Source organism: Coturnix japonica, unplaced genomic scaffold (genome assembly GCF_054131305.1).
Source record: "Coturnix japonica strain WE unplaced genomic scaffold, WE-NBRP24 Scf118, whole genome shotgun sequence".
NCBI lineage: Eukaryota > Metazoa > Chordata > Aves > Galliformes > Phasianidae > Coturnix > Coturnix japonica.
In genome coordinates, this window is record NW_028189021.1 from 2,997 (window position 1) to 17,832 (window position 14,836).

Genomic DNA, 14,836 nt, shown 5'->3' on the forward strand with positions numbered 1-14,836 from the left:
ATGGGGGTATATGGGGGGGTTAGAGGTGGATATAGAGGGTTATAGGGGGGATATGTGGGGTTAGAGGGGGATATGGGGGGGATATAGGGGGATATGGGGGGTTATGGGGTGTTATATGGGGTGTTATATGGGGTGTTATATGGGGGTTATGGGGGGTTATATGGGGTGTTATATGGGGGTTATGGGGGGTTATGGGGGATATGGGGGGGTTTGGTGGGATATGGGGGGTAAGAGGGATATGGGGGGATATGGGGGATATGGGGGATGGGGGGATATGGGGGGTTATAGGTTATAGGGGGTTATAGGGGGGATATAGGGGGGATATAGTGGGATATGGGGGGTTATATGGGGGTTATAGGGGGTTATAGGGGGCGACATGGGGTGTATTGGGGGGTTATGGGGGGGATATGGGTGGTTATAGGGGGTTATAGGGGGGATATGGGGGGGATATGGGGGGATATAGGGGGATATGGGGTGTTATATGGGGTGTTATATGGGGTGTTATAGGGGGGGACCTGGGGGTCTTTGTGGGGGTCCCACCTTCTTGAGCCCCACGCAGAAGCGGCGGAACACCTCCTTCATGTTGCCGCCCTTCTCCATGGAAATGACCCGCAGATGATCCTCCTCATTCACCCACACCAGGAACGTCTTGTTGTCGTTGTGCCTGTGGGACCCATAGGGCAGACCCATAGATCAGCCCCATAGATCAGACCCATAGGGCAGCCCCATAGATCAGACCCATAGATCAGCCCCATAGCATACAGACCCATAGATCAGACCCATAGCATAGCTCAGACCCATAGATCAGCCCCATAGCACAGCTCAGCCCCATAGTATACAGCCCCATAGGGCAGCCCCATAGATCAGACCCATAGATCAGACCCATAGCACAGCTCAGCCCCATAGTATACAGACCCATAGATCAGTCCCATAGATCAGACCCATAGCATACAGCCCCATAGGGCAGCCCCATAGATCAGCCCCATAGTATACAGACCCATAGGGCAGCCCCATAGATCAGCCCCATAGATCAGACCCATAGATCAGACCCATAGGGCAGCCCCATAGATCAGCCCCATAGATCAGCCCCATAGGGCAGCCCCATAGCATACAGACCCATAGGGCAGTCCCATAGATCAGCCCCATAGCATACAGACCCATAGGGCAGCCCCATAGATCAGCCCCATAGATCAGCCCCATAGTATACAGCCCCATAGGGCAGCCCCATAGATCAGCCCCATAGATCAGCCCCATAGCATACAGACCCATAGGGCAGCCCCATAGATCAGACCCATAGATCAGCCCCATAGCATACAGACCCATAGGGCAGCCCCATAGATCAGCCCCATAGATCAGCCCCATAGCATACAGACCCATAGGGCAGCCCCATAGATCAGACCCATAGATCAGACCCATAGTATACAGACCCATAGATCAGCCCCATAGCACAGCTCAGCCCCATAGATCAGCCTCATAGGGCAGCCCCATAGTATACAGCCCCATAGGGCAGCCCCATAGATCAGCCCCATAGGGCAGCCCCATAGATCAGCCCCATAGCACAGCTCAGCCCCATAGTATACAGCCCCATAGGGCAGCCCCATAGCACAGCTCAGACCCATAGCACAGCTCAGACCCATAGCACAGCACAGACCCATAGTGTACAGCCCCATAGTATACAGCCCCATAGATCAGCCCCATAGGGCAGCCCCATAGTATACAGCCCCATAGTATACAGCCCCATAGATCAGCCCCATAGATCAGCCCCATAGTATACAGCCCCATAGCATACAGACCCATAGTATACAGCCCCATAGATCAGCCCCATAGATCAGACCCATAGATCAGCCCCATAGTATACAGCCCCATAGGGCAGCCCCATAGATCAGCCCCATAGCATACAGACCCATAGGGCAGCCCCATAGTATACAGCCCCATAGCATACAGACCCATAGGGCAGCCCCATAGATCAGCCCCATAGATCAGCCCCATAGCATACAGACCCATAGGGCAGCCCCATAGATCAGACCCATAGATCAGACCCATAGTATACAGCCCCATAGGGCAGCCCCATAGATCAGCCCCATAGATCAGACCCATAGCATACAGACCCATAGGGCAGCCCCATAGATCAGACCCATAGTATACAGCCCCATAGGGCAGCCCCATAGATCAGCCCCATAGATCAGCCCCATAGCATACAGCCCCATAGGGCAGCCCCATAGATCAGACCCATAGATCAGCCCCATAGTATACAGCCCCATAGGGCAGCCCCATAGATCAGCCCCATAGATCAGCCCCATAGCATACAGACCCATAGGGCAGCCCCATAGATCAGCCCCATAGCACAGCTCAGCCCCATAGCATACAGACCCATAGGGCAGCCCCATAGATCAGCCCCATAGCACAGCTCAGCCCCATAGTATACAGCCCCATAGGGCAGCCCCATAGCACAGCTCAGCCCCATAGCACAGCTCAGACCCATAGATCAGCCTCATAGGGCAGCCCCATAGTATACAGCCCCATAGGGCAGCCCCATAGATCAGCCCCATAGATCAGCCCCATAGTATACAGCCCCATAGGGCAGCCCCATAGGGAAGCCCTATAGCACAGCTCAGCCCCATAGCATACAGCCCCATAGGGCAGCCCCATAGATCAGCCCCATAGCACAGCTCAGCCCCATAGCACAGCTCAGCCCCATAGTGTACAGCCCCATAGGGCAGCCCCATAGATCAGCCCCATAGATCAGACCCATAGCATACAGCCCCATAGGGCAGCCCCATAGATCAGCCCCATAGCACAGCTCAGACCCATAGTGTACAGCCCCATAGCACAGCTCAGACCCATAGATCAGCCCCATAGATCAGCCCCATAGTATACAGCCCCATAGCATACAGACCCATAGGGCAGCCCCATAGATCAGCCCCATAGATCAGCCCCATAGCATACAGACCCATAGGGCAGCCCCATAGATCAGACCCATAGCACAGCTCAGCCCCATAGCATACAGACCCATAGGGCAGCCCCATAGATCAGCCCCATAGCATACAGACCCATAGGGCAGCCCCATAGATCAGACCCATAGATCAGACCCATAGTATACAGCCCCATAGGGCAGCCCCATAGATCAGCCCCATAGCATACAGACCCATAGGGCAGCCCCATAGATCAGCCCCATAGCACAGCTCAGCCCCATAGCACAGCTCAGCCCCATAGTGTACAGCCCCATAGGGCAGCCCCATAGATCAGCCCCATAGATCAGACCCATAGCATACAGCCCCATAGGGCAGCCCCATAGATCAGCCCCATAGCACAGCTCAGACCCATAGTGTACAGCCCCATAGCACAGCTCAGACCCATAGATCAGCCCCATAGATCAGCCCCATAGTATACAGCCCCATAGCATACAGACCCATAGGGCAGCCCCATAGATCAGCCCCATAGATCAGCCCCATAGCATACAGACCCATAGGGCAGCCCCATAGATCAGACCCATAGCACAGCTCAGCCCCATAGCATACAGACCCATAGGGCAGCCCCATAGATCAGCCCCATAGCATACAGACCCATAGGGCAGCCCCATAGATCAGACCCATAGATCAGACCCATAGTATACAGCCCCATAGGGCAGCCCCATAGATCAGCCCCATAGCATACAGACCCATAGGGCAGCCCCATAGATCAGCCCCATAGCACAGCTCAGACCCATAGCATACAGACCCATAGGGCAGCCCCATAGATCAGCCCCATAGATCAGCCCCATAGCACAGCTCAGACCCATAGATCAGCCCCATAGATCAGCCCCATAGCATACAGACCCATAGATCAGCCCCATAGATCAGACCCATAGCATACAGACCCATAGGGCAGCCCCATAGATCAGCCCCATAGCATACAGACCCATAGGGCAGCCCCATAGATCAGCCCCATAGCATACAGACCCATAGGGCAGCCCCATAGATCAGCCCCATAGCACAGCTCAGACCCATAGATCAGACCCATAGCATCCAGCCCCATAGGGCAGCCCCATAGATCAGCCCCATAGTATACAGACCCATAGATCAGCCCCATAGATCAGACCCATAGTATACAGTCCCATAGGGCAGCCCCATAGATCAGCCCCATAGGGCAGCCCCATAGTATACAGCCCCATAGGGCAGCCCCATAGATCAGCCCCATAGTGTACAGACCCATAGTATACAGCCCCATAGGGCAGCCCCATAGCACAGCTCAGCCCCATAGTGTACAGCCCCATAGGGCAGCCCCATAGATCAGCCCCATAGCACAGCTCAGACCCATAGATCAGCCCCATACATCAGCCCCATAGCACAGCTCAGACCCATAGTATACAGCCCCATAGGGCAGCCCCATAGATCAGCCCCATAGATCAGCCCCATAGCATACAGACCCATAGATCAGCCCCATAGTATACAGCCCCATACATCAGCCCCATAGCACAGCTCAGCCCCATAGTGTACAGCCCCATAGATCAGCCCCATAGGTCATACAGCCCTGTAGATCAGCCCCATAGTATACAGCCCCATAGGGCAGCCCCATAGTATACAGCCCCATAGTATACAGCCCCATAGATCAGCCCCATAGCACAGCTCAGCCCCATAGTATACAGCCCCATAGGGCAGCCCCATAGTATACAGCCCCATAGATCAGCTCCATAGTATACAGTCCCATAGATCAGCCCCATAGATCAGCCCCATAGATCAGCCCCATAGCATACAGACCCATAGGGCAGCCCCATAGATCAGACCCATAGATCAGCCCCATAGGGCAGCCCCATAGCACAGCTCAGACCCATAGTATACAGCCCCATAGGGCAGCCCCATAGATCAGCCCCATAGATCAGACCCATAGCACAACTCAGCCCCATAGATCAGCCCCATAGCACAGCTCAGACCCATAGATCAGCCCCATAGCACAGCTCAGCCCCATAGTGTACAGCCCCATAGATCAGACCCATAGTATACAGCCCCATAGGGCAGCCCCATAGATCAGCCCCATAGCACAGCTCAGACCCATAGCACAGCTCAGACTCATAGCACAGCTCAGCCCCATAGTATACAGCCCCATACATCAGCCCCATAGCACAGCTCAGCCCCATAGCACAGCTCAGCCCCATACATCAGCCCCATAGTATACAGCCCCATAGATCAGCCCCATAGATCAGCCCCATAGCATACAGCCCCATAGGGCAGCCCCATAGATCAGCCCCATAGATCAGACCCATAGCATACAGACCCATAGGGCAGACCCATAGATCAGCCCCATAGATCAGCCCCATAGTATACAGCCCCATAGGGCAGCCCCATAGATCAGCCCCATAGATCAGACCCATAGCATACAGACCCATAGGGCAGCCCCATAGATCAGCCCCATAGCATACAGACCCATAGGGCAGCCCCATAGATCAGCCCCATAGATCAGACCCATAGCATACAGCCCCATAGGGCAGCCCCATAGATCAGCCCCATAGATCAGCCCCATAGCATACAGACCCATAGGGCAGCCCCATAGGTCATACAGCCCCATAGATCAGCTCCATAGCACAGCTCAGCCCCATAGCACAGCTCAGCCCCATAGATCAGCCCCATAGATCAGCCCCATAGCACAGCTCAGACCCATAGCACAGCTCAGCCCCATAGTGTACAGCCCCATAGGGCAGCCCCATAGCACAGCTCAGCCCCATAGTATACAGCAACAACCAATCTGACCCTATAGCCCCCATCTCACCCTACATCCCCCCATGTGCCCCTACAGCCCCCATCTGACCCTATAGCCCCAATCTGACCCTATAGCCCCCATCTGACCCTATAGCCCCAATCTGACCCTATAACCCCCCATTTCACCCTCCATCCCCCCATCTGACCCTACAGCCCCCATTTCACCCTACATCCCCCCATCTGACCCTACATCCCCCATCTGACCCTACATCCCCCATCTGACCCTATAGCCCCCCATCTGACCCTATAACCCCCATCTGACCCTATAGCCCCCATCTGACCCTATAGCCCCCATCTGACTCTATAGCCCAGATCTGACCCCACAGTCCCCCATCTGACCCTATAGCCCCCATCTGACCCTATAGCCCCCCATCTGACTCTATAGCCCAGATCTGACCCCACAGTCCCCCATCTGACCCTATAGCCCCCATCTGACCCTATAACCCTCATCTGACCCTATAGCCCCCATCTGACCCTATAGCCCCCCATTTCACCCTACATCCCCCCATCTGACCCTCCATCCCCCCATCTGACCCTATAGCCCCCCATCTGACCCTATAGCCCCCATCTGACCCTACATCCCCCCAATCTGACCCCCCCAGCCCCCCATTTCCCCCCACCCCACCCCATTACCCCCATCCCATCCCACCCCATTACCCCCATCCCATCCCACCCCATTACCCCCATCCCCCCCACCCCACCCCATTACCCCCATCCCATCCCATCCCATTGCCCCCCACCCCATTACCCCCATCCCATCCCATTGCCCCCCACCCCATTGCCCCCATCCCATTACCCCCCACCCCACCCCATTATCCCATCCCATCCCACCCCATTGCCCCCCATCCCACCCCATTACCCCTACCCCATCCCATTATCCCCCAATCTGATCCTATAGTCCCCATCTGACCCTATAGCCCCCATCTGACCCTACATCCCCCATCTGACCCTATATCCCCCCATTTCCCCCCACCCCACCCCATTACCCCCATCCCATCCCATTATCGCATCCCACCCCATTACCCCCATTACCCCCATTACCCCCATTGCCCCCCATTGCCCCCCATTACCCCCATTACCCCCCACCCACCATATCCCCCTCGCGTCGGGCCAGTCTCTGGCCATCCCATCCCATCCCATTATCCCACCCCATTACCCCACCCCATTACCCCCATCCCATTGCCCCCCACCCCACCCCATTACCCCCATCCCACCCCAGCACCCCCATCCCACCCCATTGCCCCCCACCCCATTACCCCCCATTGCCCCCATCCCACGCCATTACCCCCACCCCATTATCCCACCCCATTACTCCCATTGCCCCCCACCCCATTACCCCCATCCCATTATCCCATCCCATTATCCCATTATCCCATCCCATCCCATTGCCCCCCACCCCATCACCCCCCACCCACCATATCCCCCCACCCCACCCCATTACCCCCATCCCACCCCATTATCCCACCCCATTACCCCCATTGCCCCCCACCCACAATATCCCCCCCATCCCATCCCATCCCATCCCATCCCATCCCATCCCACCCCACCCCATTACCCCCACCCCATTACCCCCACCCCATTACCCCCACCCCACTGCCCCCATCCCATCCCATTACCCCCATCCCACCTCATTATAGCCCCCATCCCATTGCCCCCCATCCCATCCCATTATCCCCCCCCATCCCATTATCCCACCCCACCCTATTACCCCCATCCCACCCCATTGCCCCCCATCCCATCCTATTCCACCCCATCCCATTATCCCCCCCAACTGATCCTATAGCCCCCATCTGACCCTACATCCCCCATCTGACCCCCCATCCCATCCCATTGCCCTCACCCCACCCCATTGCCCCCCACCCCATCCCCCCCACCCCACCCCATTACCCCCATTGCCCCCCATTACCCCCATTACCCCCATTACCCCCATTACCCCCATTGCCCCCCACCCACCATATCCCCCCACCCCACCCCATTGCCCCCATCCCATCCCATTATCCCCCTATCCCACCTCATTATAGCCCCCATCCCACCCCATTACCCCCATCCCATTATCCCATTGCCCCCCACCCCATTACCCCCATCCCATTATCCCATTGCCCCCCACCCCATTACCCCCATCCCATTATCCCACCCCACCCTATTACCCCCCACCCCATTGCCCCCCATCCCATCCCATTATCCCATCCCATTATCCCACCCCATTATCCCATCCCACTCCATTACCCCCACCCCATCCCATCCCATCCCATTATCCCCCCATCTGATCCTATAGCCCCTCACCTCACCCTCCATCCCCCCATGTGCCCCTACATCCCCCCATCTGACCCTATAACCACCCATGTGACCCTACATCCCCCCATCTGACCCTATAGCCCCCCATTTTCACCCTCCTTCCCCCCATCTGACCCAACAGATCTCTTGTGACCCCACAGCCCCCCATGTGCCCCTACAGCCCCTATCTGACCCTATAGCCCCCATCTGACCCTACAGCTGCTCCTCTGGTCCTATGCTCTTTCATCTGACCATGTAGCCCCCCCATCTGACCCTATAGCCCCCATCTGACCCTATAGCCCCCATCTGACCCTGTAGCCCCCCATTTCACCCTACAGCCCCCCATTGCCCCCCACCCCACCCCATTACCCCCATCCCACCCCATTATCCCACCCCATTACCCCCATTACCCCCATTGCCCCCCATTACCCCCATAGCCCCCCACCCACCATATCCCCCCCACCCACCATATCCCCCTCGCGTCGGGCCAGTCTCTGGCCATCCCATCCCATCCCATTATCCCACCCCATTATCCCTCCTCATTACCCCCATTACCCCCATTACCCCCATTACCCCCATTACCCCCATTGCCCCCCATTACCCCCATTACCCCCATTGCCCCCCATTACCCCCATTGCCCCCCATTACCCCCATTGCCCCCATTACCCCCATTACCCCCATTACCCCCATTGCCCCCCACCCACCATATCCCCCTTGCGTCGGGCCAGTCTCGCGCCATCCCATCCCATCCCATTATCCCATCCCATTATACCACCCCATCCCATCCCACCCCATCACCACCACCCCATCCCATCCCATCCCATTATCCCCCCATCCCATCCATCCCATCCCATTGCCCCCATCCCATCCCATCCTATCCCATCCCATCCCATCCCATCCCATCCCATCCCATCCCATCCCATCCCATCCCATCCCATCCCATTATCCCATCCCATCGCCCCCCACCCCACCCCACCCCACTGCCCCCATCCCATCCCATTGCCCCCATCCCATTGCCCCCCATCCCACCCCATTACCCCCATCCCATCCCATTGCCCCCCACCCCATTGCCCCCCACCCCACCCCATTACCCCCATCCCACCCCAGCACCCCCATCCCACCCCATTGCCCCCCACCCCATTACCCCCCATTGCCCCCATCCCACGCCATTACCCCCACCCCATTATCCCACCCCATTACCCCCATTGCCCCCCACCCCATTACCCCCATCCCATTATCCCATTATCCCATCCCATCCCATCCCATTGCCCCCCACCCCATCACCCCCCACCCACCATATCCCCCCACCCCACCCCATTACCCCCATCCCACCCCATTATCCCACCCCATTACCCCCCATTGCCCCACCCCACCCCATTACCCCCACCCCATTATCCCACCCCATTATCCCACCCCATTACCCCCATTGCCCCCCATTACCCCCATTGCCCCCCATTGCCCCCCACCCCATTACCCCCATCCCATCCCATCCCATTATCCCACCCCATTACCCCCATTGCCCCCCATTACCCCCATTACCCCCATTACCCCCATTACCCCCATTACCCCCATTACCCCCATTACCCCCATTGCCCCCCATTACCCACCATATCCCCCTGGCGTCGGGCCAGTCTCGTGCCATCCCCGACGCCAGCAGCAGCGGTGACACGGGTTTATCGAACAGGAAATGATCGTCAATGAGCTGCTGCTGCTCCTGCTCCGTCATGGCCTTCAGTGGGTAATAGCGGCCCTTGAACTCCCCGTCCAGGCTGTTCAGAGCTGGGGGGGGGGATATAGGGTTAGATGGGGGTTATATGGGGGTTATAGGGTCATATAGGGTGAGATGGGTGTTATAGGGTCATATAGGGTCAGATGGGGGTTATATGGGGGTTATAGGGTCATATAGGGGGGGTAATAGCGGCCCTTGAACTCCCCGTCCAGGCTGTTCAGAGCTGGGGGGGATATAGGGGAGTTATAGGGTCAGATGGGGGTTATAGGGTGAGATGGGGGTTATAGGGTGAGATGATGGGGGTTATAGGGTCAGATGGGGGTTATAGGGGGGGTAATAGCGGCCCTTGAACTCCCCGTCCAGGCTGTTCAGAGCTGGGGGATATAGGGTCAGATATGGGTTATAGGGTCAGATATGGGTTATAGGGTCAGATATGGGTTATAGGGTCATATAGGGGGATATAGGGTCATATAGGGGGATATAGGGTGAGATGGGGGTTATATGGGGGTTATAGGGTCATATAGGGGGGGTAATAGCGGCCCTTGAACTCCCCGTCCAGGCTGTTCAGAGCTGGGGGGTATAGGGTGAGATGGGGTTATAGGGTCAGATATGGGTTATAGGGTCATATAGGGGGATATAGGGTCATATAGTGTGAGATGGAGGTTATAGGGTCATATAGGGGGCTGTAGGGTCATATAGGGGGGGTAATAGCAGCCCTTGAACTCCCCGTCCAGGCTGTTCAGTGCTGGGGGGGTATATAGGGTTATATGGGGGTTATAGGGTCATATAGGGGGATATAGGGTCATATAGGGGGATGGAGGGTGAGATGGGGGCTATAGGGTCATATAGGGGGGGTAATAGCGGCCCTTGAACTCCCCGTCCAGGCTGTTCAGAGCTAGGGGGGGATATAGGGTTAGATGGGGGTTATAGGGTCAGATGGGGGTTATATGGGGGTTATAGGGTCAGATGGGGGTTATAGGGTCATACAGGGTGAGATGGGGGTTATAGGGTCAGATAGGGTCATATAGGGTTAGATGGGGGTTATATGGGGGTTATAGGGTCATATAGGGGGGGTAATAGCGGCCCTTGAACTCCCCGTCCAGGCTGTTCAGTGCTGGGGGGTATAGGGTGAGATATGGGTTATAGGGTCATATAGGGGGTTATAGGGTCAGATGGGGTTATAGGGTCAGATGGGGGTTATAGGGTCATATAGGGGGATATAGGGTCATATAGGGTCAGATGGGGGCTATGGGGTGAGATGGGGGTTATAGGGTCAGATGGGGGCTATGGGGTGAGATGGGGGTTATAGGGTCATATAGGGGGATATAGGGTCATATAGGGTCAGATGGGGGCTATGGGGTGAGATGGGGCCTATAGGGTCAGATGGGGGTTATAGGGTCAGATGAGGGTTATAGGGTCAGATGGGGGGCTGTAGTACCAGGCCACACCCACATCCCATAGGCCACGCCCACATCCCATAGGCCACACCCACATCCCATAGGCCACGCCCACATCCCATAGGCCACACCCACAACCCCTTAGGCCACGCCCACTCGGAGCAGACCCCCCCCCCATTAAATCATGAGCTCCATTCATGGCCACGTTCCCCATTCAGACCACGCCCACGATCGAACGGGCCACGCCCACATTGAAATTGGCCACGCCCACTTCTCAGGCCACGCCCACGTTGAAATAGGCCACGCCCATCACACCCAGAACTCCATTCATGCCCCCATTCATCAATCAGACCACGCCCACATTCAGACCACGCCCACTCCGGGCTGCTCCTCCAATCAGAGCACGCCCACACAGTCAGACCACGCCCACTTTTAAGATAGGCCACGCCCACATGAAGGCGGACCATCAATGAACCCACAGTGCCGCCATTGAGCCCAATGGCCCCATTGATAACAATGGCCCCATTGATAACAACAGCCCCATTGAGCCCAATGGCCCCATTGATACCAATGGCCCCATTGATACCAATAGCCCCATTGATAACAATAGCCCCATTGATAACAATGGCCCCATTGATACCAATGGCCCCATTGATACCAATATCCCATTGATAACAATAGCCCCATTGATAACAATAGCCCCATTGATACCAATAGCCCCATTGATACCAATAGCCCCATTGACAACAATAGCCCCATTGATACCAATGGCCCCATTGACCCCAATGTCCCCATTGACCCCAATGTCCCCATTGATCCCACTGCCCCCATTGACCCCATTGCCCCCATTGACCCCAATGTCCCAAATGTCCCCATTGACCCCACTGACCCCAATGTCCCCACTGACCCCATTGCCCCCATTGACCCCATTGACCCCAATACACCCATTGACCCCAATGCCCCCATTAACCCCACTCACCCCAATACCCCCATTGACCCCAATGCCCCCATTAACCCCATTAACCCCATTCACCCCATTGCCCCCATTGACCCCAATACCCCCATTGGCCCCATTGACCCCAATACCCCCACACCCCCTGTTCCCCCATTCACCCCAATACCCCCATTAACCCCATTAACCCCACTCACCCCATTGCCCCCATTGACCCCAATACCCCCATTAACCCCACTCACCCCATTGCCCCCATTAACCCCATTGACCCCAATGTCCCCATTGACCCCAATGCCCCCATTGACCCCAATACCCCCACAGCCCCAGTGCCCCCCATTCACCCCACTGCCCTCATTGTCCCCATTGACCCCAATGTCCCCATTGACCCCACTGACCCCATTGCCCCCATTGACCCCAATACCCCCATTAACCCCATTCACCCCATTGCCCCCATTAACCCCACTCACCCCAATGTCCCCATTGACCCCAATGCCCCCATTCACCCCAATGCCCCCATTAACCCCATTGACCCCAATGTCCCCATTGCCCCCATTGACCCCATTACCCCCACAACCCCAATACCCCCCATTGACCCCATTGCCCCCATTGACCCCACTCACCCCAATACCCCCATTGACCCCATTGCCCCCATTGACCCCAATGGCCCCATTCACCCCATTAACCCCACTCATCCCATTAACCCCATTGCCCCCATTAACCCCATTAACCCCATTGACCCCATTGCCCCCACTGACCCCAATACCCCCATTAACCCCATTCACCCCATTGCCCCCATTGACCCCATTGCCCCCATTGACCCCAATACCCCCATTGACCCCATTGACCCCATTGACCCCAATGTCCCCATTGACCCCAATGGCCCCATTCACCCCATTAACCCCACTCACCCCATTAACCCCATTGCCCCCATTAACCCCATTAACCCCATTAACCCCATTCACCCCATTGCCCCCATTGACCCCAATGCCCCCATTAACCCCACTCACCCCAGTGTCCCCATTAACCCCAATGTCCCCATTGCCCCCATTGACCCCACTCACCCCATTCACCCCATTGCCCCCATTGACCCCAATACCCCCATTGACCCCAATGCCCCCATTCACCTCATTGCCCCCATTGACCCCAATGTCCCCATTGACCCCAATACCCCCACAACCCCAATACCCCCCATTGACCCCATTGCCCCCATTAACCCCACTCACCCCAATACCCCCATTGACCCCAATACCCCCATCCACCCCATTGACCCCAATGTCCCCATTGACCCCATTGCCCCCATTGACCCCAGTGCCCCATTGACCCCAATGTCCCCATTGACCCCATTGTCCCCATTAACCCCATTGCCCCCATTAACCCCATTCACCCCATTGCCCCCATTGACCCCAATACCCCCATCCACCCCATTGACCCCATTGACCCCAATGTCCCCATTGACCCCAATGGCCCCATTCACCCCATTAACCCCACTCACCCCATTAACCCCATTGCCCCCATTAACCCCATTAACCCCATTCACCCCATTGCCCCCATTGACCCCAATGTCCCCATTCACCCCAATGTCCCCATTTCCCCCATTGACCCCAATACCCCCATTGACCCCAATGTCCCCATTGACCCCAATGTCCCCACTGACCCCAATACCCCCATTGACCCCATTGCCCCCATTGACCCCCACACCCCCCATTCCCCCCATTGCCCCCATTAACCCCATTGCCCCCATTAACCCCATTCCCCCCATTGCCCCCATTGACCCCAATACCCCCATTGACCCCAATACCCCCATTCACCCCATTGACCCCATTGACCCCAATGTCCCCATTGACCCCAATGCCCCCATTAACCCCACTCACCCCATTGCCCCCAATGTCCCCATTGCCCCCAATGCCCCCATTCACTCCAATGGCCCCATTCACCCCAATGCCCCCTTTGCCCCCATTGACCCTATTGCCCCCATTAACCCCACTCACCCCAATGTCCCCATTGACCCCATTAACCCCATTGCCTTCATTGACCCCAATACCCCCATTAACCCCACTCACCCCATTGGCCCCATTAACCCCATTCACCCCATTGACCCCATTGACCCCAATACCCCATTCACTCCAATGGCCCCATTCACCCCAATGCCCCCTTTGCCCCCATTGACCCTATTGCCCCCATTAACCCCACTCACCCCAATGTCCCCATTGACCCCATTAACCCCATTGCCCTCATTGACCCCAATACCCCCATTAACCCCACTCACCCCATTGTCCCCATTGACCCCAATGTCCCCATTGACCCCATTAACCCCATTGCCCTCATTGACCCCAATACCCCCAATACCCCCATTCACCCCATTGCCCCCATTGACCCCAATACCCCATTAACCCCATTGACCCCAATGTCCCCATTCACCCCAATGCCCTCATTGACCCCATTGCCCCCATTGACCCCAATACCTCCATTAACCCTACTCACCCCAATGTCCCCATTGCCCCCATTGACCCCATTGCCCCCATTGACCCCAATACCCCCCTATTCCCCCCTCACCTTCCACCGAGAGCTTCTCGACGGCGCGTCTCTCCCCACGGCTGCAGTGTGGGGGCAGGGAGTAGCCCTTGATGCTGCGCCCCGTGCGCACGCGGCTGCTCAGCACGTATTTGGGGTCCAGGTCTTCACCCCCCTGGCCCCATAGAGACCGTCAGCATCCGGACCCACAGACCCCACAGACCCCAAGGTCCCATTGACC

The 14,836-nt window shown here is 56.9% G+C and overlaps 1 protein-coding gene across 1 annotated transcript in view; it reads right to left on the reverse strand.

The window, feature by feature from the left end:
* Window positions 1-501: 501 nt before the first annotated feature.
* LOC107307457 (creatine kinase M-type) overlaps window positions 502-14,836 on the reverse strand; it is a 49,363-nt gene continuing 35,028 nt past the window's right edge. The window contains exons 4-6 of the mRNA XM_085535326.1: window positions 14,638-14,770; window positions 9,614-9,785; window positions 502-664 (exon numbers count right to left, since the gene is read on the reverse strand). Of these exons, the coding sequence (XP_085391452.1) occupies window positions 502-664; window positions 9,614-9,785; window positions 14,638-14,770 (468 nt within the window). The remainder of the gene's footprint in view (window positions 665-9,613; window positions 9,786-14,637; window positions 14,771-14,836) is intronic.